The 21,798-nt window shown below is 38.0% G+C and overlaps 1 protein-coding gene across 1 annotated transcript in view; it reads left to right on the plus strand.

The window, feature by feature from the left end:
- Nucleotides 1-21,798, plus strand: part of CSMD1 (CUB and Sushi multiple domains 1) — a 1,033,138-nt gene that overhangs the window by 536,528 nt on the left and 474,812 nt on the right. Inside the window, exon 4 of the mRNA XM_051614951.1 lies at nucleotides 17,056-17,250. Coding sequence (XP_051470911.1) covers nucleotides 17,056-17,250 — 195 coding nt within the window. The remainder of the gene's footprint in view (nucleotides 1-17,055; nucleotides 17,251-21,798) is intronic.

Here is a 21,798-nt window from a genome sequence, read left to right on the forward strand (position 1 = left end):
TTGAATCTGCCATTGCTTCCTTTCTTGTCTCTCTTTCAATTCCATAATGTTTTTCTTGACCTATAAGTACTTAGCCTTGAGAACACAAAAATGGTACAAAAAAGGCGTTCCACAGTTATATTTATCAAATAGTATGTTACATAGGGTACTTCACATTGAGCTTTTCCTGGTCAGGTAAACAATCTTCTTGAACCTGTTTTGCTGAAATATAAAGCATTTTGATTATATATAATAAACACAATTTCAAATGTATCTAGGATATTTGTATACAACATTATTACAACTTTGTAACTTGAAAAGAGTTAGGTCATGCCTTATTCTGTTAAAATTACTGTCTTTAACTATTATGGCAGGTCTTACTAGTTCAAAATCCGATTTGACTTAGTAGCAACAATCATTGCAGAGAATTTTCTCAGCAATAGAGAGAAAATCTGTTTGTAAAATTGGTCTCCAACAGATTTTATTCACAATTCATCTGTACTGTTGTAATATGTATTCTGTTGTCTTGCTGTCATGTAAGTGTAAGCTTGTTCTCTTGTCTGAGTAACATAATTCTCAATATGGGTCAGACAGTCACTTGTTTCAAGGGGTTTCCAGAAAAATCAAGTATTAGGAAAAAACAGGCTTCAGATTTCTAGATGTATAAAATATATGTATATATACATAAAATGTATGTTTACATAGAATGTATGTAGGTATACTTGAGTAAGGATTCCTGTCTTCCATCTTGAAATAAGTGTGCTTTTCCACATAAAATCAGTATTCAATTAACTTTCTCATTCTCTGTGAAAATCAGTTTTATGTGTCTTAATGAAAAGAAATGTCAGAGCAAACTTCAGTGTGTTGGCAGGCTGACAGACCTTTTGTCTCCAGTTATGTCAGCCAGATGAGGAGACTTCTGCATTCCTTGATCAGACTGCTTAAGACATAAGGATTCATTTTATTTGAAATTGTTTAGTAAAGGTCAGCTTCAGACTCCCCCTTGTCTCCCCTCTACATATGACTGTATGGAAAATGACCCATAGTTTCACATGTGTTTAGAATGCTGTTCATTTTTAACCTGCTTGTATTTGTGATTCATTGATGTGCTTTCATTTTTGTCCCAACCCTGCCTTCAGCTTGTGTAATATTACTTATGATCTGGTGTTTTCCTTCTACTGTCTTCATAGTGACTGAATCTTAATCTTAATTTCTTTGATTAAAGTTTTTAAAATCTTACAATATCCTCTTAAAAGCTCTCAAGTGCCTCGATCACCTTAATAGCTCTGCTCTGCATTTGCTTCAGACTGAATTACTGTCATTTAAACATGGGTAATCAGATCTGTATGCACGCCTCAAGATAAGGTCTTGGCAGTTTCTTGTACTTATCTTTCTGTTTGAAAAGTACCTTGTTTAACATACAGAGATAATTGTCTTTTTTTACCTTCATGTCCTGTGGGCTTTCAAGCAGAGGATGGAATTGATTTTTATGAGTTGATTGTAGGTGTTTAGTCTCATGGGATCCTCAAAAGTGATCTGGTTAAAAAAGGTATTTGCTTGGTTTTATTTGTTATCATACATGAGATGGTGAGTTAAAGTTACTCTTCAATTTATTTAATTTTTTTTTTACACTGACAGTTTGGAAGTAATGCCATGGAAGGATAGTTGAGAAAACAGGAACTCCTTAACTGACAAAAGCTCATTGCCAAAAAGATATTGCACACACTTGTGATGATCATACTGACAAACTAGAAGATAGACCAGGGAACCCACTGAACTTTTTAGAGGATCATGATTTTGATATTTTTAAGAACATGACTAATGCCTTTTGATCTCTGGTAGCTGGCAGTTTCCATTTATAAATTTTGCACAGCCTCAGATGCTTTTTATAGCCTCAGCCTGGACTATTTGGCTTCACTCATTCTTCTCCTGTTTTAAGAAGAGAGAACTTAAATCTAGAAATATTCCTCACTGGTCTCAACTCATCCAGGAAAGTGTGTAGGACATCTGAGGCAAAGTAAGTATGACAAAATAGAAAGTTTTAGCTTTAACTTCAGATTGCCTTTGCACTTGAGAGTTTTCTAGCATTGTTGTACAATATTGACTTTTATGGTCTTATAACCAACGACAAGACATTTATTACAAACTTTATAATAGAAGTAAACACACTAAAAATAAAATCCATCAATCTTTTGTTATTACCTGCACAAGAAAATTAAAATATCAATCTCAATGTGGAAGGTGTATTAGAGTTTTAAAGTTGCTACATACTCACAAATGATTTTTCTAGCTGTGCAATCCAATACAATTTGTACTTCCTTTGAGACAGACAGACACAGTTGGGTAGATGCTTGTAAAACAAGAAAGCTGTAGCTTTCGAAAGTTACAGGATCCAAGTAATTTATCTGGAAAGTATTGCAATGATTTGTGAGTGCACAAATACAGAAATAAGTACGTAACAGGGAACAGATTTCCCCTTGTTCTTGGATTCTGTGAAAATGCAGATTTCTTCTTGCTCAGCTAACAGTAATAAATGTAACGGCTTTATTACTATAAGCCTCTAGTTGGTTGTTTGGGTCCAACCAAAGAAGTAGGCCCAGCAACGCCAGTCTGAATGAAAAAAGATGCCAGCAGGTAAATAGTGGGCCATGTCTGATACCTAGTGTTAGATAACTGACTAAGGCATTGAAGGCCAGTTGTGTGACTGCGTGGGTGTGTGTATATGCACATGCCAATGACAAAAATTTTACTACTGCTCATCTAGCAGAAGATTCTGATGATGATTTTTCATAACTCTTGGGTTGGGAAAAATGTCCTTGTTTCATTTCAGTGGTAGTAAAAGTGACAATTATTTTTATGGTTAAAAAATAAATAAATAAATAAATAAATAAATATAATAATCCACCAATGGATTAACAGTCAGCTTAGATGGATGACTTGTGTGAGATTTGTATCAGCTCCTGGAAGAGGTTTTGGAGGAATCCTTTCCAATCCTCTGGAGGCATTCAAACTGAAGATTTCCTATTTTTATCTAATATGCATACTTGTGTATGTACATATAATATATATACACACTAAAAAAAATAGACCAAAAACTGGCTGTTCACAGAAGCCTTTATTAAATATCATAACAAAATCATTATATAGAATAAAAATTAATTTAATGATAGTACAAATATAGAATGATTGTTGGATTACACTTCCTGTGGGAGGCATTTCTTTTAACTATTCTTTATCTTATGTAGTTTCACTGTGTCTTTATTACACTGGAGAGTTTTTAAATATCACAGCTTAAACATAAAATCATTATTTCTGTACAACCCCAGGGCCTTGGCTATGGACCAATACTCTGAATTACATTAGATACTACTGTTTTGTCTGTGCTTGCATAATCCATGTTGCAGAAGCATATAATCAAAGTCAAAAGTATCCTTGAAGCTCAGCAGATTGAACAAGCGGAGCAAAGTGGCTTTGGTCTCTCAGCAGTACTTGTAAACATTCGGGCATTATCAGCCTGCTAGCTGGAAGACTTGCTGCTAGTTTGAGCAAGTGTGCTGCTTAAAAGAGAGTTCTCTGAAGAAAAAAAACAAAACAAAACAAAAACCACAAAAAACCACCAGTAGAAAGAAAATTTACTTTATCCTGGCTCAAACCAGGACAAGTTATAATCAGATTAACTAGCACTAGCTGCCAGTGGTTCCAAAGGGGCTTGTTTGTCACAAACTACTTGAAGATGGAAGCACAGACTGATTTAAATTGGAAAGCACGTCTGGTGTTTGTTTGAATAACACCCACTCAGCCCCACCAAAGGGCCAAGTTAGATGAGGTTACATAGGGCCTTGTCCTGTCACTGTTTGTATACTTCCAATGAGAGACTCCACAATTGCTCTGGGCAACTTATTTCAATCCTTGGCTGCTGTCAAGTTGGAAAAAAACCCTCAAACATTCTAATTCCTAAATGCAGTTTCCTCTGTTGCAGCTTGCATCTGCTGCTCCCATCTTTGTGCTTTTGAGAAAAGTATTTTCTATACTCTCCCATTAGGTGCATGGAGACAGGATTAAGATTCCCTCTTTCCAAAGCAGTCTTTTCTCCAGGCTTAACAAGCCAAGCTCCCTCAGTCTCTCATCACAGGACGAGTGCCTGAACATTGTGGTGACCTTCCATTGAACTCCATTTGATTCCTCTTGTACTGGAGAGCTCTATATGGGCCATGGTACTCCAGCCACAGACTCACAAGCACAATATAGAGGGGAACAATAATTTCCCTTGATCTGGTGGATGCTCTTTTATTCTTCTAAAACTTGGGGTGCAGTTGTGTGTCTTTGCTGCCAGAGCATCTTTCTGCCAGGTTCATTTCTGCCAAACTACTTCCCAGCCAGCTGGCACCACACTGTACAGTTTCATGGTGTTACACTGTCCTGGGGGGGGGGGGGGGAATTGCATTTGCCTGTGTTGAATTTCATAATATTTATGTAATGATGTTTCAAAGGGATCTCCACAGCCTGAAGAATAGCAGTCCTTCCCTTCAAGCTACAGACTACTCTCCGTGTGCTATCATGCTGGACTTGAGGAGAGTTCGTTCCATCTCCCATTGCAATGAAACAGTATTAAAGAATACCAGCTCTGTTAACAGTCCCTGAGGAACTGACTAGCAACCAACTGTCAGTTGAACTGTTTACTAATGGTTGCAACACTGAACCTTGCAGTCCAGGCGGTTTTCCCCCAGCCTTATGAATGGAGAGCTGGGCAGAAAGGAACTTAATGAGATTTATCAAGAGCAAATGTAAGGCCCTGCGCCTGGGGCAGAACAACCCCATGCATCAGAATAGGTTAGGGGCTGACCTCCTGGAAAGCAGCTCTGAGGAAAATGGTCTTAGAGTCCTGGTGGACAATAATGATGAGTCAGAATTGTGTTCCTGTAGCCTAGAAAGCCAATGACATCTGTGGATGCATTAGGAAGAGTGTGGCCAGTAGGTCAAGGGAGGTCATTCTCTCCCTTTATTCTGCCCTAGTGAGGCCACATCTGAAAAACTGAGTTTAATTCTGGGCTCCCCAGTTCAAGAGAGACAGGGAACTGTCCAGCGGAGGGCAAAAAAGATACTGGGGACTGGACCATCTCTCTTATGAGGAAAGGTGTAGAGAGCTGGGAGTCTTCAGCCTGGAGAAAAAAAGGCTGAGAGGAGAACTTAATGTCTGTACATATCTAAAGGGTGAATATAAGGAGGATGGAGTCAGGCTCTTTTCAGTAGTGCCCAGCAATAGGACAAGGGGCAATGGGCATAAACTGGAACACAGGAAGTTCCATCTAAACATGAGGGAAAACTTCCTTATGGTGAGGGTGTCAGGGCCCTGGAACAGCCTGCCCAGGGCAATTGCAGAGTTTCCTTCTCTGGAGACATTCAAGACCCACCTGGACACAGTCCTGTGTAACGTGCCCTAGGCAATCCTGCTATATCAGGGGAGTTGGACTAGATGAATTCTAAAGGTCCCTTCCAACTCTGATGGTTCTGTGATTATGGTTCAGTTATCCATTTCATGCTCCATTGGATCTTTTACAAGACCCCTGTGGAGAGCCTTCTCAAAGGCTTTTCTCAAGTAATGGTAGAAAGCTTCCATTGCTTTTCCTTAGTCCTTTAGTCCTTAGCCAGTCATCTCTTCACAGAGGGCAATCATATTGGTCAGGCATGATTCACCCCTGGTGTCTCCATGTTTGCTTTTCCAGCCTACTGTTGAATTGAAAGTTAAAATCTAGAAAAGATACTCAGTTTTCTGGAGGCTCATCACTGTTGAAGCACAAAAGGGGTCATTACTGGACCCAGTACTGTTTAACATCTTCATTAATGACCTGGACAACAAAGATCATGCTCTGCAAGTTTCCAGATGATAAAAAGCTCTGAGGAGTGGCTGATAAACCAGACAGTTGGGCTGCCATTCAAAGGGAACTTGACAGGATGGAGAAACAGGCAAACAGAAATCTCATAGAGCTTCATGAGAGAAATCCAAAGTCTTGCACCTGGGATTGAATAACCCCAGGCATCAGTAATGGATGGGGGTGACCATCTAGAAGGCAGCTTTGCAGAGATGAACCTAGGGATACTAATTGATAACTTGTTGACCATGAGTCAGCAATATGCTGGCAAAGAAGACCAACAGCTTTCTGGATTGTATTATACAGAGTTCTGACAGCAGGTTGAGGGAGATTATTGCTCACTTCTACTTAGCACTGGTGAGACCACACCTGGAGTGGTGTGTATCTTTTGGGGCTCACCAGTACAAGAGAGAGACATGGACATGCTGAAGTTAGTCCAGCAAATGGCCACAAAGATGGCTAAGGGCTTGCCACATCTGATCTGAGGAGAAACAGATGTCTGAGTTTATTCAGCCTGAAAAAGGGAAGGCTCAGGAGAGTCTTACTCTGAGATATGTAAATTCTCTTCTGGGAAGGGGTAAGGATGATGCAGTCGAACTCTTCCCAGCAGTGGCCAATGGCAAGATGAGATGCAATGGACACAAAGTGAAACACAGAAAACTATGTTTAAACATAAGAAAAAGCTTTTTGAAAAGTGTTTTTTTAAATGCAATTATTTATATCTTCTTTGAGGTTGATCAAACACTGCAAAATATTGCCTGGAGAGCCTGCAGTCTCTATCTTTGGAGATACTCAAGACCAAAAAACACATGGTCCAGGCAACCTGCTCTATCTTCTTAATCTCTTTTGCTTTCCAAACAGTGTGATACCCTTGAAAGCAGGTTTCAAAGCCATATTGGGTTTGAGAATAAAAAAGAAATTTACAAGTGGTAGAACTGTGCAGTTTTTGTCATAGTACTGTCCTCTAGCAAATGACCTACATGCATCTACAATGTTCCATACTAATGTGGACATCAGTGCTGGTAGATCAATTAACTGTTCATTTTACATAGCTCCTGGAAATAGAAAGGACAAACTGTTAAAATAAATTGACAGTGAAATATTACATGCTTTTCAATTGATTCAATATTTGGAATTGTTTAAAAAGGAAAGGTCAAAATGTATTCTAATGGAGTTTAATATAAGACAGTAGAAAATTATTTTTTTAAAAAAGTATATTTATTTTTTTAGTCCTTTTCTAGGTAGACATATTGAGTACAGTTCTACAGAAACCTCTGGAATTAGCTTTTCAAAGCAAGTTTCATTATTTACACCTTAGAAAAATAAGTATTATATTATTTCCAGAACAGATTTATTAAAGAACATGTCTCTAGATGTATATACACATAAGTAACTTTCTAAGTTCAGTACAGTACTTCTAGTGTGGTAGATTGAAAGGCTATTAAATGTTTTTTTCCCCTGAGTTCCTTTCCAAATGAAGCTGCTTTTGAGTTGGAGCAGAAACTTTCATTTCAGTGCCATTCTTGCATGGAAATCTACTGTTTTTTCCTCTCCTCTCTGTTACTGTATTTTGTTCTGTTTTCCTATTTAGTATAGTTATTAGCATCCTCAAAAATGTTTTCTTCTGTAACTCTGGAAATGTGTATGTGTCATCTATTAATGCATGAAACCACAAAGCACACCACTTACTTAGGTCATGCGGATAGGGTATCATGAGCTGTGCTTCACACCTATTAAACATAGAGTCATAGAATCATAGAATGGTTTCAGTTGGATGGGATCTAAAGATCATCCAGTTCCAACCCCCTGCATAGTCAGGGACACCACCCACTAGATCAGGTTGCTCAGGGCCCCATCCAATTTGGCCTTGAACACTTCCAGGGATGGGGCTTCCACAACTTCCCTGGACAGCCTATTCCAGCACCTCAACACTCTCACACTAAAGAATTTCCTCCTAATGTCTAACCTAAATCTCCCCACTTTCATCTTGAAATGACAAATGCATGGGATCAAAATCCATATTACAGTTTATTAATTAGATAACATGCCCAAGGTTTTCACTCACTGTTTAAAAACTATGCACTTTATAGATTTTTTTAAGAAAAGTATTCAAGACATCATAATATATATGAAGAAACGCAACACTAGTATTTAGTATCAGACAGTGGCAAAAGGCTATGCCACAGGAGGACTCTAAAATGTATTAGAGAGATGGCACCGTTTCTGCCAATATATGAATGACAATTAAAGCTTGTTAAATAAACTCATATTTAACAAATTACAGATTCTCAGATGGCTTTTATAAGATAGTTCATTTACACAGCCTTGACATATGCCTGGAAATTTTCTGTAACTATCATTTTCTCCACAGAGCTTCTGAAATTCCTCCCAGTGTTGTAATTCTGTTGCTGTCAACTGTATCAAGGGACTCCCTGACTTGCTTCTAAGTTAAGCTTTTTCCTTAGTGTGTAGTTTTGCCTGTGACCTGAAATATGTTAGGAGACACATAGAGGGCTATAATAGAGGGACTATGGGACAGCAAAAAGTAGGCAAGTTTGCACTTGCCTGAATTTAGGCGCTACCTGGAAAACTTTTCCAGGACAAAGAACAAAAAACACATTTCCATGTAGAGTCTTGTAACAGTATAGAATAAGGGAAGGAGAAAAATGCACCTTGCTCCTTCCTTTCTTATTTCCTCTTCCTGTTTTTCGTAACTTGTATTAAGCTACTTTCTGAATCATTGCTGTCAAGATCTGACTAGCATGTGAATCACTTGTCTATAAAAGCTGAACAACTGATTCACAAAAGGGTGTTATCTTTAACTGGCATAAGCAGTGTGAACTTTTTGCTGTTAAGGCCTCTAGGCAGTTTTTTGCAATCTAGTTTATGACCGTTATGTTCTGAAATTATTGTCAGTTTGAGCCTCTTGAGCAGTATATTCAGCAAAGGTTGGGAGGTTAATTTTCATAGTTTAATGATTTATTTCAAATCTAGATGTCTTATTGTCCTGGTTTGAGCCAGGATAAAGCCACTTTTCCTTCTACTGATTTCTCTTTTTCCCTCATTAAGCCTTCTTTTAACTAGTAGCAGAGTGTTCCAGCTAGGAATGATAACAAATGGTGGAATGTTTTTCTAACTGCTGGGTCTTCAAGGTCACATCTTTACTTTGCTGGCTCAGACACTACAGGGAGATCTATGACCCCCTCGTAGGAGGCTGAGTTAGACAGACAGCAAAATTGGCCAGAGATATTCCATTCCATATATCTACATAAGCTCAGAGGAAGGTCAGAGATCACAGAAGACAACTTCCTTCCTTCTTCTTCTTCCCTTCTCTTCTGTCCATGGCTGGTGTCCGGGGAGGACTCTGTCCATCCATCACCGTCAACCCCCAGGCTCGAGCTCTCCTGACCCTCATCACTCTGCACTGTCTCCAGCAGCTCCTGGACTTGTTGGGACTGTTCCCAGCTCAGGAGATGCTGTGGGAATTGCTGGGGGCAGAGGGAAGCAATAGGGGTTTTGTACATTTCCTGAACACATTTGTATATAATTGTATATATTTTCTTTTTTATCATTGGTGTTTAATTAAAGCTGTGTAGTTTAGTTTTCAATCCAGCAAAGTCTCTTTCTTTTTCTCTCTCTCCTTCCCTACCTGGCTGGGAGGGGGAGGGGATCAAGAGCATTGTTGTCTCTGGTTTAATTGCCCATCCTGAGTCAAACTGTGGCAAGTAAACATAGGAAAAACCTACAGATATTGCTGATTGTGTATTTAAAGATTTAAAGACTCTTGCATTCTAGCATGATGGCCACAGTAAGAAAACATAGGTGGAATAAAAGAGTAATTCAAAAGTTTATTCAGTTCAGTGACAGCTACCATTTATATTTCTTTTTTAAATTATCAACCACTGCTATCTAATTTTAAGCGATTTCCTTGTTACGATTGATCTGAGAAGGTAGGATGATGAAATCTAATATAGCCAACAAAATAAAGGAATGTCTCCATAAGTGAAAGCAAAGAATTAGTATATTTAAGGTGCTATAATTATACTTTCATGTGGCCTGTGTGGCAAATAGATGCAGAGTTTAGCTTCAGGAAGAGTATTGAAAAGGCTGTGTAAATGAATTATAAAACCCATCTGAGAATCTGTAATTTGTTAAATATGAGTTTATTTAACAAGCTTTAATTGATTAAATTGATCTGAGTTCTGTCCAGGGGCCAATGAGGAGCAAGTGGAAAGTCTGTGGTTATGAATTCAGGGGCAGGCTGGCATGGGTGATACAGTTGTGGGAGTCTGTTACAGACCTCCTGATCAGGACGAGGGAGTTGATGAGGCTTTCTACAGGCAGCTGAAAGCAGCCTCACAACTACAGTCCTTGGTCCTCATGGGAGATTTTAACTACCTGGAAGGTATCTGCTGGAAGGCCTACACAACCAGCCATTCACAGTCTAGGACATTCCTTCAATGCATCTATGATAACTTCATGATACAAATGGTGGACAAACCAACTAGGAGAGGAGCACTGCTGTATCTTGTACTCACCAACAAGGAGGGTCTGGTTAAAGTGGTAATGGTCAATGGCAGCCTTGGCTGCAGCGATCACGAGATGGTCGAGTTCAGGATCCTGTATGGGAGGAACTGAACACCTAGCAGGACCAGAACCCTGGACTTCCGCAGGGCCAACTTTGGCCTCATCAATCAATTATTAAGAGAAGTCCCATGGGACAGGTAACTAGATGGTAAAGGGGCTCAAGGACCACTTCTTGCAAGCTCAAAATCAGAGCATCCGAATGGGTATGAAATCAAGTAAGGGAGCCAGGAGACCAACATGGTTAAACAAGGAACTGCTGGGCAAACTCAAGGGGAAAAAGAGAATATATGGATCATGGAAGGAGGGGCTGGCCACCTGGAAGGAATATAGGACTGTTGTCAGAGGATGTAGGGAGGCAATAAGGAAAGCTAAGGCCTTCTTGGAACTAAACCTCGCTAGTGAGGTCAAAGACAATAGAAGAGGCTTCTTCAAATACATTGCAGGTAGAACTAACATTGGAGGCAATGAATGAGTGGGTGCCCTGGTGACAGAGGATATAAAGAAGGCAGAGATACTGAATGCTTTCTTTGCCCCTGTCTTTACTGCTGCAGACTCTCCCCAGGAGCCCCAGATCCCTAGAGCCCCAGAAGTCAGGATAAAGGAGAGGTTTGCTTTGGTAGATGAGGATTGGGTTAGGGATCAATTAAGCAATCTGAACACCCATAAATTGATGGGTCTGGATGGAATGCACCTGCGGGTGCTGAGGGAACTGGAGGAGGTCATTGCTAGACCACTCTCCATCATCTTTGGTAAGTCCTGGGCAACAGGAGAAGTGCCTAAGGACTGGAGGATAGCAAATGTCACTCCAGTCTACAAAAAGGGCAAGGAGGAGGACCCGGGCAACTATAGACCGGACAGCCTCACCTCCATCCCATTCCGTCAACAAGCTGTTGACGGAACAACTTGTTATTGGCAATTATCTCTAGGCAAATCAAGGATTAAGGGGTCATTAAGAGCAGTCAACATGGTTTTACCAAGGGAAAGTCGTGTTTGACCAATCTTATATCCTTCTATGAGGAAGTAACTAGGTGGCTAGATGATGGAAAAGCGGTAGATGTGGTTTATCTTGATTTCAGTAAAGCATTTGACACTGTCTCCCACAGCATCCTAGTAGATAAACTGAGGAAGTGTGCTCTTGATGGTCAGGTAGTGAGGTGGATCAAGAACTGGTTGAAAGGAAGAAGTCAGAGAGTTGTGGTCAATGGGGCAGAATCTAGTTGGAGGTCTGTGAGTAGTGGAGTCCCTCAGGGGTCGGTACTGGGACCGGTACTATGCAATATTTTCATCAACAACCTGGATGAGGGAACAGAGTGTGCCCTCAGCAAGTTTGCTGATGACACAAAACTGGGAGGTGTGACTGACACATCTGAAGGCTGTGCTGCCATTCAGTGAGACCTGGACTGGCTGGACAGTTGGGCAGGGAGAAACTCAATGAAATTCAACAAGGGCAAGTGTAGAGTCTTGCATCTGGGGAAGAACAACCCCATGTACCAGTAGAGGTTGGGGGCTGATCTGCTGGAGAGCAGTGTAGGAGAAAGGGACCTGGGGGTCCTGGTAGACAGGAGGATGACCATGAGCCAGCAATGTGCCCTTGTAGCCAAGAAGGCCAATGACATCCTGGGGTGTATTAGAAAGGGTGTGGTTAGTCGGTCAAGAGAGGTTCTTCTTACCCTCTATTCTGCATTGGTGAGGCCACATCTGGAATATTGTGTCCAGTTCTGGGCCCCTCAGTTCAAGAAGGACAGGGAACTGCTTGAAAGAGCAGAGAGTCCAGCGCAGAGCCACAAAGATGATTAAGGGAGTGGAACATCTCCGTTATGAGGAAAGGCTGAGGGAGCTGGGTCTCTTGAGCTTGGAGGAGACTGAGGGGCAACCTCGTCAATGTTTACAAACATGTTAAGGGCGAGTGTCTGGAGGATAGAGCCAGGCTTTTTTTTCAGTGATGTCTAGTGATAGGACAAGGGGCAGTGGGTGCAAACTGGAACATAGGGGGTTCCACATAAACATCAGAAAAAAACTTATTTCCTCTGAGGGTGACAGAGCACTGGAACAGGCTGCCCAGAGAGGTTGTGGAGTCTCCTTCACTGGAGACATTCGAAACCCACCTGCATGCATTCCTGTGTGATGTGCTCTAGGTGATCCTGCTCTGGCAGGGGAGTTGGACTGGATGATATTTCAAGGTCCCTTCCAACCCCTAGGATTCTATGATTCTGTGATTATTCATACATTGTCAGAAATGTTGCCTTGTCTACTACATTATACAGTCCTGCTGTTACGTAGCCTCTTGCCACTGTCTGATAATGAATTTTAGTGTTATGTTTCATCATGTAAATTATGTTTTGAATACTTTTCTTAAAAAAATCTGTAACGTGCATAGTTAGTTTAAATAGTGAGTTAAAATCTTTGGCATGTTATCTAATTAATAAATTGTATTATAGATTTTGATCCTGTGTATTTGTCAAACAGTTCTGTCTAGGAAGATAGAGTTAATGTATAAGAAAGGCCTATCTTTTACCTTTTATTTAATAAATAAATAATACTGCACAGTGCTTCAGATTGATCTGTGTTAGGAAGTAAAGTCCACACAGGTTCTTATGTCTGTTGGAATACTGAAGGTAGGTAAATTCTTGAGGAGGAAGTCTGAGGAGATGGATCTGCATGGCTATGCCATTTTATATGATTTTAATTATAAAATACTAAGGCCATACACTAATGTTTTTTCTTCAAACCCGGGAATGACTTCAGTGAAGAAAAGAAAGATAAAGCATGCTATCTGAGAACATTCTAACCTTAGGTCAATATAAAAAAAAATCCATTACTTTGTGTGCTTCTGTTTAGTGTAGTTTATAATTGTTCTCAGTACCCAGTAAACATAAAGTTATTTCATGAATCAAGCATTATTGGCAATGAAAGATGCTGTGACAAAGGTAATACTACAAGCTTCCTCCAGGAAATGACTGCAGATTCTCAATCTTGTTTACAGTAGATGTCAGTAACACTACAGAAAAGTATGGGGTTTTTTTACTGAAAACTTGGCAATGAAGTTATACCTTGATGGACATGTATAACCTTTCCATATCATGGCTTTGGTCAGCTAGAACTTTCATAATCCAGAGGTTATGTTCTGGTTACTGTTAGGAACCTTCAAAGGATAATTCATCTTAGGACCAGCAGTAAAGTCTGTGCAGATGAAATTGTACAGCTACCTCAAGATACTTCAATAAAAGTTTTAGAAAAGCAAATAAATAATGTAGCTGAATAGTTGATCTTCACAAGTGGTGAATTCCAGTGAACTGTTACATATATTGAATAAGACTGTCATTCTCAGATCACTCATCTTTTACTGTTTTTTAGGAGGTTGTGGTAAAATGCGTGTCAGTTTCAGATGCCGAGTCCCATTTTTTCCTGGATTTCTTGGCATATGTAGTGGTAAGAAGATGCAGAAAAAACATCATATTGCAGGAGACCTTCTTTACACAGAACACTGATTAACTTCAGTAAAATTTCAACAGTTAGCCAGTGCTAGTTGTCATGTATATGGCAAACGTAGGTTTGCTATGGTGCATTTTCCTTGGGAATGCAGTTTATCAGCGATCATAGTATTTTTGAATAATGCATTTTTTCCAAATAGCACACTCACTTATAAAAAATAAATGCTGAGTTTTGAATTGCATAGATATTGCTGCATGCAATAAATCTTATGATGAAACCACTTCATATTACAATGTTTTGTAAAAATATTTTTCTTTAAAAATAACAAAAGAGAGATTCTCATGTTTCGAATGCAGGCAATCTCATGTTTCAAAGCATGTAACAACTTTTTCTTTGTTTGACTTCTTTTGCAAAATTACCTGTATTGACCCACTATGACTAAAGCAGCAAAAAAGGGAAAAAAATTACAAGAGAAGGGTAGCATTTTTAATAGTGCTATAATACATATAATAGTATATAGCAATATATGTTGCAGCATATAATGAATCATTGTTGCCAACTTTTTGGAATGTAAATTGATATCTTTATTTTATTCCAGTTATTTTGATGTCATATTATTTACATTTATTCATTTTGATACATAGTAATTAAACACTGACTTTCCAACCTGAATGAGCACATTGAAATAAACATCCTATTCTATGAAGGCTGCTGAAGCGGCACAAAGTCAGGTGTCATATTGTTTGCTTCTAGCTTTGGTAGCTACTCGTTCAGCAGCTTCAAGTAGTTCCTGTAATCCACAGAGATCTGAGATGTCTGATCTGCAGCATTGGTGGAATAGTTGTCTTAAGTCCTGATTCATTAGAGTGTTTTGTTACCTTGTTAATATTTATAGAAGATTTGGGGATTTTTCTCATAAAAGAATATTTTAAGTGAAGTTGTTAGCTCTTCTAAATTTTTTTAGCTTTATGCTTTTCAGCATATGCCTTTTCAGAGTTTTCCTGTATAATTTGGGTTGTAACTCAAGTGTAATTATGATCATTTAAATGCCAGTGTGACTAACTGAGTAATGAATTAAGGATGTGCATTCAGTCATTGAACTTACATGGTATAATGGGACTTAATTAGCATTGATATATTGATACAGTACTTTACAACACTGAGGATGTGTATTGAGCAATTAGTCCTCTTAATATGCGGGTTAGTGAGGTTAGTATGATTATGTTGATTCTGCAGGTGAAGGAAAGAGAGAAGAATGATGAGAAATAATTTGTCCATTTATCATGCAGTTTCTGATACGATACCTGAATTACATGTGATGTTTTCAGACCACCATTTTTTTGATTAATGCATGTAACTTTTGTGCTCTGTTTATGACATATTTCAGCTCTCTGCATTTCCTTTTCTGCTGTCATGGTTCCTTGTCTTTCTCCTGCCTGGCTCACCAAAAATGTCATGGTTTCGGCCCAACACAACCACAATCCCATGGCTGCTCACTCAACTCCCCCTCCCCCACACACACTGGGATGAGGAGGACAAAGCTCCTGGGTTGAGACAAAGGACAAGGAGGGTTCTTCACCAATTAAGGTCCCGGGCAAAACAGACTCAACTTGGAGGAAAAAAAAATAAAATTAATTTCTCACTAATCAAACACACACAGGACACAGACAACACACAGAGCAGAGCTTGCATATGTTACCCCACCCCTCCCTTCTTCCCAGGCCCAAATCACTTTGTTCCCGGTTTCTCTCCCTGCTTTCCCCCAGTGGCACAGGGGGATGGGTTTTAGAGTCAGTTCACAGGCTGGTGGTTCTTGCCACTCCTTCCTCCTCAGGAAGAAGAATTCCTTACAGTCATAACCAGAGTCCACTGGCAGAAAATCCACTGGCCACAAAATCCAAGTCCACTGGCCAAGTTCACCCCTCCTGGTGCCTTCAGGGAATGTTCCACCACGTTCCTCCATGAGTGCAGGGGGACAGCTGCCATCTCGCCATGGGCTGCAGGGAAACTTGTGCTAGGGCACCTTCTTCCCCTTCTTCCTCACCAACCACCAGTACAGCTCTCACTCTCCAGCTCAGCTCTTCTCCCCTAAGTGCTTCTCTGCTCAGGTGTTATATCAGTTCTTTCATATGTTAATCACCGAGGCACATCTATTGTCCCTCTAATGGCTCCTTGTCTGGGTTTGGAGCCCGGGGGAGCCTCTCAGCTTCTTACCTGAGCCACTCCTGTGGCCCTTCCCCTGCTACCAAAAACCCACCAAACCAAACCAGAACATCTGCTCTAAAACAAATTAAACCATTTCAATTTATACTACTTCAATGAAAGGAATGGCATGCCATTCATGACTTTCAAATGAGATTGAGAACAAAAACAATTTCCTTTTCCTCCTTCTCAGTGCACACTTGTGCTTTTCCTAGGTGGAGAAGTATCATCTTTAAACTGATAACTAGTTAAGACAGTCTGTTCCAAATAACTAATGGAATATGTTCCATTATACTACAAATGGAAAGTAACTTACAAGTGCTAGTAACTTCTGCAATGAAAAATAAAATAACTGTTTCCATTCGTACCAGCCAAATGTCACTGCTTTGTCATTGTTTCCTTCTATTTTCTGTTTCTATTAACAGTGATTGATTTAATTTATTTTCTAGAACTTGAAGTAATTTGAAAAGAAGATATAAATCAAACTTTTAAAAATATACTTTAGACTTCCATTTAGTGTTAGTGAGCAGTTATTACTGGATTCTTTTAAATTCTTACTTATCTACTAAAATAAAAACTGCATATAAAGTGCCTTCTATTGTCTGGATCCATAATGATGTTGTATGTGTATTTTTGCAATATTTACAAAAATAATTAAATAAAATACTTTTAATATTTTATTCAGATAATTGGGAGAAAGCAAAATGTAGAATATTTTGGTTGAAATTATATCTGTAAAGAACTGCACTGAAGGACTGTTAAATCAAGAACTGGATTTGAAATTAACTTTGAAAGTGATAATGTCTGTCATAAAGTTGAATCTTTTGTGGTAGTACCTTCCATTGCTTACTTTCAATTAATTTGTATAAGGAATAATGTTTTAAAAAATAATAATGAAACCAGTTATTTAATTGCAATGGTTTGAGAAGCATTTATTTGTTCTGCAGATTTTAACTGTAACATCTTTCCCTCTTTCTTTTGACAGTATTACCTAGTCATACCTGTGGCAACCCAGGAGAAATACCTAAAGGAGTACTTCATGGAACAAGATTCAATATTGGAGATAAAATCCGATATAGCTGTATCTCTGGTTACATCCTAGAAGGCCATGCCATGTTGACATGCATTGTGAGTCCTGGAAATGGTGCATCATGGGATTTTCCAGTTCCATTTTGCAGAGGTAAAAACAAAGACAGGAAATATCTTTAAAATATTAAGACAACAATAGCAGATGAACAGCAGATGAAATATTTTTTTAAAGCTTTGGTTGTTTTTTTTACTTTCTGAATGTAAATGTATTTCCAGTCATAGGGAATCACCCCTGATAGTCACAGCCTTTCAAAGATGATACAGAGCAGCCTTACACTGTGACATGCTGAGAAGCCTTCCATGCATACCACTAAGTACCATGAACCTGCACATATCCTGTTTACTTCTATAATTCCTTGTGTTTTCTCTTTTGCTGTGTCTAATACTTTTTCCTTCCAAAACTTTGCCGTTTAACTGAAAACTAGGAGGTGTGAGGTGCAGCCTTTGCTAATGAATTTTGTGTTCTTTCTTGTAATCGTAAACTAATTTCATGGAATCTATGCAAGATAATAGAGCAGACTTAAATAAAGCTACAAGTTTTATATACTGAAAAATCATAATAACCTTGTTCTCTGTGTTATGTTTCCCAAGCTTTGCTGATGCTAGGAAATTACTGTTTTCTGCAATTTGTTGCTTAATATTTTCAGAAGCATTAAGAAGCTGGTGTCCAGTAAATTATACATTGTCTAACTGCACCAGTGCTGTTTCTGCTAGGAAAATTCCTCAGTGAATTACTAAGCCTCTAAGAAGATGTAGGCAGCATTGACTCTTGTATCTACCATTTTGTTTCTCTGGCTACTACTCAGTTTCAGAGATTTTCTCTTTAATGTATAGCCTTGTAGAGGGAAGTGGTGCCAAACTGAACTACAGATTCATTGATGGTTTATAAGAAACTCTGATCAGAAATCAAAGGTGCAGTCAGTGGCATTTTTAGAAACATTAGATAATTTGACTGTCAAGACATTTCCTGTACTCTTTTTATTTTTTTTCTTTTTATTTATTTTTTCTTTCAATAAACTATGATTTTTTGGTGTGTGAAAATATGGCAACTTCCAAACTGTAAAAGATAGAAAACAAAATAGAAAACAGACTCCCTTCAAAGTTCAAAGGTAAAAGATGAGGTAATTATTAAAACTTAGTTCTGATTTTCCATATGCTATGAGCAGGCATTGGCTTTTCTGCTATTAGAAGCTAACCAAGGAGTTTATCATGAGTTTCTGCAAGAAATTGTATACGTGGCTTACAAATATTGACAGGAAGAATCAGTGGCCCACCTAAATCCTGCTCTGGCTTCTGTCCTGAGAATTAAAAAGGTCTTTGTTGTCTCAGTCTTAGCTACCATAATAGTGTTCACCCAAAACCATTTTCCTTCTTTATCTTGGGTTTGAAATACTGTGCAGTACAAGTCTGAAACATTTTGAAAGTTAATTTCGTTCTCTGCAGTAACCCCACTAATAGCTGATTTATGATATGTGACTACTTCTAAACGAACTTTGTATAATTAGGTTCTCAATTTTCAGTAATTTTGAGAATCCCTAGTTGATTATATTTGCATGAGTCTGGATTTTTATAAAGCTGGCATTAAGAATACAAATTGGATTAGTGATATTACAATGGTAAGCTTTTCTTCACAATGAAAATAGCTGTGAGGAGAAGAAAATGTAATATATTATCATTAAAAAGACACCACATTTTGGAGAGATAATAAAGAAGACGAGCTAGTAAAATAAATACTATGTCCAAAAAGATCGAGTAATAATTAATCAGGTTCCAGATTTAAAACATACTATTGGAGAAATACTTTGCTGAAGAATATATAATTAAGAAGGTATTACGAGATAAAGGGAGGAAGAAAGAAGAGTTTACTATTCAGTGTAGGGTAAGATAAAATAAATACAGAGATTCTGAACTGATATTTTACAGGTTTAAGGAGGAGTAATAGATGTCCCAATCACAACATTTATCCATGTTTATACATAAAATTATTTTTTAAAAAGTGAAAAAGAAAATAATATTTCCCATAAATTCTGTTTATTGATGATGCAATACATGATAAAATGAGAATATTTTCCCAAACCAAATTTTTGCAGTGAGATGGCAGATTCATGCCTGAGGAATTTGGTTCACTTTCAGAATAATCTAAATTGGTGCAGTGTTTCCATTGAGATAAAATCTGAATGAAAGTCATTGTGTCTGGTCAAATAAGAAGTCAGAGAAGTTTTTAAGGAAAAGCAGGCGATATGTATTGTATGATTTCTCACCCAGTAGCGCAGGACTGGCTACATCACACCCAGAGGGTAAATATGAACACAGCTACAAGTATTCATTCTTATATATGTGTGAGTGTATGTCTGTGTAAGTAATATATTTATTTATATATTCTTCTTGTAACATGTATCAGTAGGTATGGAGGGACCTGATATAAAAAAAATGAAAGGATGCCAGGTCAAAGCTGGATTTGTGCAATAAGGTGCCTGAAAGACAAGAACAAGAAGTGAAAAATGAAATTACCAGTACAATGAAAACATAGTGCAGGTACTTGGAATGATATAGTAAAGCCAAAGAATGAAAAAGAGAATTTCCATCTGACCATTAGAAGCATGAACAAAGTTAACATCGGAGGAAGATACAGCAATCCACTAAAAATGAGAAACAAACCTCAGGGGCAGTCATAAAAAGATGAAAGATTTCATAACCGCATGTAGGCTTCTGTGCATAATGGGATTAACTTTCCTAATTATTAAAAAAAAAAAAAAAAAAAAGTGAAATTGCATTAGTCATCAATTTCCCCTTAAAGAATTTAGCCTTTTCTCTTTTTGCTTCAAAATTAGGGCTTTACCATTGATTTGTTGTAGACTGTTATTTTAAGGGATCATTATCATTGTTAAAATTATAAAATATTCTCAAGCGAAATATTATTTTATCACTGGAAAACAGCTTCGGATACTTAATTGAAAGAGAACAGAGTCTTTACAAGATATCCAAAAGACTGATCTTTTATTTCTGAGGGAGAGTAGGACATTACAGACTGTTGATTAATTTTTGAACTTCTTAATCTAGCTATCTTGCCTTAATACCATGTTTTTGCATTTAAAAAGTTGGAGGGTTTGATTTAAAGTTTGCTCAAGTGTGTACTGTCAGTTAATAACTGAACTTTTCAGCCAGATTAGCAAATAATTTCTCCATCACTTTTTTTTTTTCTTATTCAAAATCTGTAACTTTGATTACTAATAGATTTCCTCTCCAGAATGGATGTTGGGGAATAGGTCTTAGTGCTATAACAAATCAATATGATAGAATAAATGAGAATTGTAGAAGACTACTAAATTAAGCACATTCTTGACAAAGAAAAAACTGATAAACTAAACCCCCATGAAGTACAAAACTACTGCACTAAATGCAGTATTGCTAGGGCCAATAACTATGGGACAACCCCATTAGGCTTTGGGGTCTGCTTAGATCTGGCTCACTGAAATTTCAAAGGTAAAATGTTCAAAGTATTTCTACAGCTTCAACAGGTGCCCACAGGCATCTAAACAAATGGTAACAATTTTTACATTTTTATTTTGTACATACCAATAGCTCAACATGAGAAATCTGACTTTTTAAATGTATGTAAAATAGACACTATTTTCCTAAACTCCAGTAACTTCTGGAATTTTAACAAAATAAATCCCATTCTATTTAGAGAGCAATAACATTATTTTGAAGTGTCCTTTGAAAACCCTGGAGAGAGAAAGAAAATTGGTCTTAGACGCACAATCTAAGGAGTATCTAATGTATGTGAATTTGATCAACAGCAGGAGAAGAAATTGAGAAAGGGAGGGAACTGAATAGAACCATTTTCCAGGATGCAGTATATTTGGATTCAAGTGATGATAGAAAAAAAACCTAACAACCTTCTGACAAGTTTCTGCTTTTTGAAGCACAGAAGAGAAGCACAGGTGTTGGTTTTTACTGATTCAAAATAAAATCAATACAAAACTAAAATACTAAAGAAGATTAGCAAGTAGAGGTGAATCTTTTGATCGTTCAAGAGCTGGCTGCCATTTGGAACGAGATTAGATCAATGAGTTATCTGATCACTGAGTAACGCTACACTGTTGTAACACTTGTAACAAAGCAATGGTTTTGGTCTTTATTAATCTGGCAGTTTAGCAGCTTCATGGTTGGCATTGACATCCTGAAGTTTATTTCTAAACTTGGAGTTGACATACTTTGGCTTGATTTTAGTTTTTGTTTATCAGTAACACATTTTAAAATGGTGAGCTTGAAGTGTTATTTCAAAAAGTCATTAAACTAACTCCCTCAGATTAACAATTTCCAAAATATCCAAAGCATCTCTCTTTGAGTCATTCATTATTATTTCATAGGTGTGTTTTAGGTACAGAAGAATTTTATTAGAGGTACAATTATCTACTTTGTCACCAATGAATGAAATGGCATTCAGGAAGGACTTGAGTAAGTCATTGAATCATAGAATATCTCCATTTCGAAGGGACCCAAAAGGATCATCAACTCCAACTCTGCTCCTTGCAGGACTAGCTAAAACTAAACCATATGAATGAGATTGTTGTTCAGATGTTCCTTGAACTCAGGCAGACTTGGTGCTGTTACCACTTCCCTCAGGAGCCTGTTC

The sequence above is a fragment of the Apus apus genome, chromosome 3, assembly GCF_020740795.1.
Source record: "Apus apus isolate bApuApu2 chromosome 3, bApuApu2.pri.cur, whole genome shotgun sequence".
NCBI lineage: Eukaryota > Metazoa > Chordata > Aves > Apodiformes > Apodidae > Apus > Apus apus.